This window comes from Gossypium hirsutum, chromosome A11 (assembly GCF_007990345.1).
Source record: "Gossypium hirsutum isolate 1008001.06 chromosome A11, Gossypium_hirsutum_v2.1, whole genome shotgun sequence".
In the NCBI taxonomy this organism is placed as follows: domain Eukaryota; kingdom Viridiplantae; phylum Streptophyta; class Magnoliopsida; order Malvales; family Malvaceae; genus Gossypium; species Gossypium hirsutum.
The window spans coordinates 118,066,641-118,068,882 of record NC_053434.1 but is presented as its reverse complement, the minus strand read 5'-3'; the positions used below and the strand labels follow the sequence as shown (position 1 = coordinate 118,068,882).

Sequence of the window (2,242 nt, the reverse complement as noted above, 5' to 3'; positions counted from 1 at the left end):
TAAACCCTAAACCATATATCTTAAACCATAGTTAACTCATAAACCTTAAATTATAATGATAATTAATTTAATATTTTAAATTCAATACTATCTCTTTTACGATTATATAAGAAAATATTTAATATATTGTATAACCATAAATTTTAATAATTATTGTTTTAGGGGTTATAAATTAGTGTTTATGATTTTTGGGTTTAGGGGTTATATGATTTTTAGCGGCGTTTTACCGAAAGCGCCGCTAATGCTCTGGTCTTTAGCGGCGTTTTACCGGAAGCGCCGCTAATGTTCTATTTTTAGCGGCATTTTTTACTAAAACGCCGCTATTGCTCTGTTTTTAACGGCGTTTTTGGTAAAACGCCGCTATTGCTCTGTGTTTTACAATTTTTGCGGCATTTTTTGATGAAACGCCACAAAAAACGCCGCTATAGCCCTATTTTCATGTAGTGTGGATAGGCAAACCAAGGAATTGCTCCTGAGTTTCCATGTCTTTTGTACTCGAAAGGATGTAAGTTTAAGTTGTTTTTTATTATATGAAATGGTGTGTCGGAATTGGATTGTTTTGGGTTGACAACTGCAGATACAGTGCCTTGATATCATACTTGAAGATACAGATGTTGTAAAAGCATTGACAGAATATGTATCCCATGCTGCTATCGAAAAATTAGTTCTTGGTGCCGCTTCTACAAGTGGATTTATGAGGTATTCCCACACTTGCATAGACTTCGTGTGTACCTATGGCAATGGACGGTTTTAAGCAAGTGGATTTTCGATTCACAGGAAATTCAGAGCCGATATTCCCAGCTGTGTAACCAAAGGTGCACCCGATTTCTGCACTGTCTATACAATATCCAAAGGGAAGGTCTTATCATTACGAAACGCCTCTCGATCAGCTCCATTTTCTTCTCCACTTATTGATCAAATCAGGAAACTAAATAGTAATTTTTCTGATCCTAACCTAATTAATGCTGCTGTAAAAGCAGGTTGGTTTCTCTCCAAAACTACTTTTAAATCATTGGGGAGTCACTAAATATTGGAATCTTTGAATATGCAGCTGCTGATAATAAGGCTATGCTCAAGCCTCGTTCCTCATTTGAAAGCGGTTCCAGGTAATAAGCCTTGGACATTTATTATGATAAATATGGGTTCGACTTAGATAACATTTTCCGTTGAATAGAATATATAGATATCCAAATTCATTATCTGGAAAAACAAAGTAAATTTGAATAATAAATATCCAATGGTTGAAGTCAACATCGGTTCCAAATTTACAGTAGATATTAATTTCAATATTATTTGAATCTAAAAAAGAAATAGAATCTACACGTAAACTAGTGGTTTTTCACCATTTGTGAGCAGGGGAATGCATATTACGGAAGTTTTCCGCATGCAGATGGAAGTACAGAAACAATTACATGAACAGCTGGAGGTATTTATCATGTCTGTAGCTGAATCTACCAATTAATACGACGCAATTGAGTCCGATTTAAGTAGCTTTGTTATTTGATTGGTTTGAATTCAGTTGATGTTCTATTTCTGAATGTATTTGAATAATGCACAGCTACAAAGGTCGCTTCAGTTACGCATAGAAGAACATGCAAGGTATTTGCAGAAGATGTTGGAGGAACAGCAGAAAGTTGACAATGCCTTAATTCCGAACCCAAACTCCGAACTGCCATCAAAGATTGCATCAGAAAGCGAGCCTTGTGAGTCCAAAACCGAGTCATCAACATCTCTACCATCAAAGTATAAAGCTTCCAATGTGGAGTGTACCAGCCCACTTTTGCCCAACCTACTTTTGCCCGGCCCACCAAACTAAAATACCCAAAATCCAACTACCCAAAAACTAATCAGCCCAATTACAAACCCTAGCCCCTTAGGTGTGCCGCCCCTTCTGCCTGCCACCAGCACACCTGTCCACCTGCCCACCTGCTCCACCTGCTCCACCGCCCGTGTCAGCACCACTCTCCACTTGCGCCTGCAAGAATTAAAATGGAAATGACAAGCAGAGATATTTAATATTTTTGTAAATGGCTATAAAAGCCAAGAAAACTGAATGTAACTTTTTTGGACAAAAAATAGAACAAAAAAAAAGAGATTCAAACACCAATAGAAGCATTCGATCATAGCAAGAAATACTAAAACAGAGGAGTTAGATTCGGAATAAGGTGTATTTTCGATCTATTTTCATTTTTATTTATTTACTTTTCGTAACTATATTTGCATATAAAGACCCATTTATTTT

The 2,242-nt window shown here is 36.6% G+C and overlaps 1 protein-coding gene across 1 annotated transcript; it reads left to right on the top strand.

The window, feature by feature from the left end:
- The first annotated feature begins 482 nt into the window (after positions 1 to 482).
- Positions 483 to 1,816, top strand: LOC121210092 (protein PHOSPHATE STARVATION RESPONSE 3-like). Its single transcript, XM_041082191.1, has 6 exons — positions 483 to 491; positions 578 to 699; positions 778 to 980; positions 1,052 to 1,106; positions 1,357 to 1,426; positions 1,559 to 1,816. The coding sequence occupies exons 1-6, from the start codon at positions 483 to 485 to the stop codon at positions 1,814 to 1,816; spliced, it is 717 nt and encodes a 238-aa protein (XP_040938125.1).
- Positions 1,817 to 2,242: the final 426 nt, after the last annotated feature.

Bases quoted from the DNA above. Each gene is read 5' to 3' on its own strand.
- LOC121210092 (XM_041082191.1), top strand. The intron at 700-777 runs GTATTCCCACAC...TTCGATTCACAG, and splicing joins TCTACAAGTGGATTTATGAG to GAAATTCAGAGCCGATATTC. The intron at 1,107-1,356 runs GTAATAAGCCTT...ATTTGTGAGCAG, and splicing joins TCATTTGAAAGCGGTTCCAG to GGGAATGCATATTACGGAAG.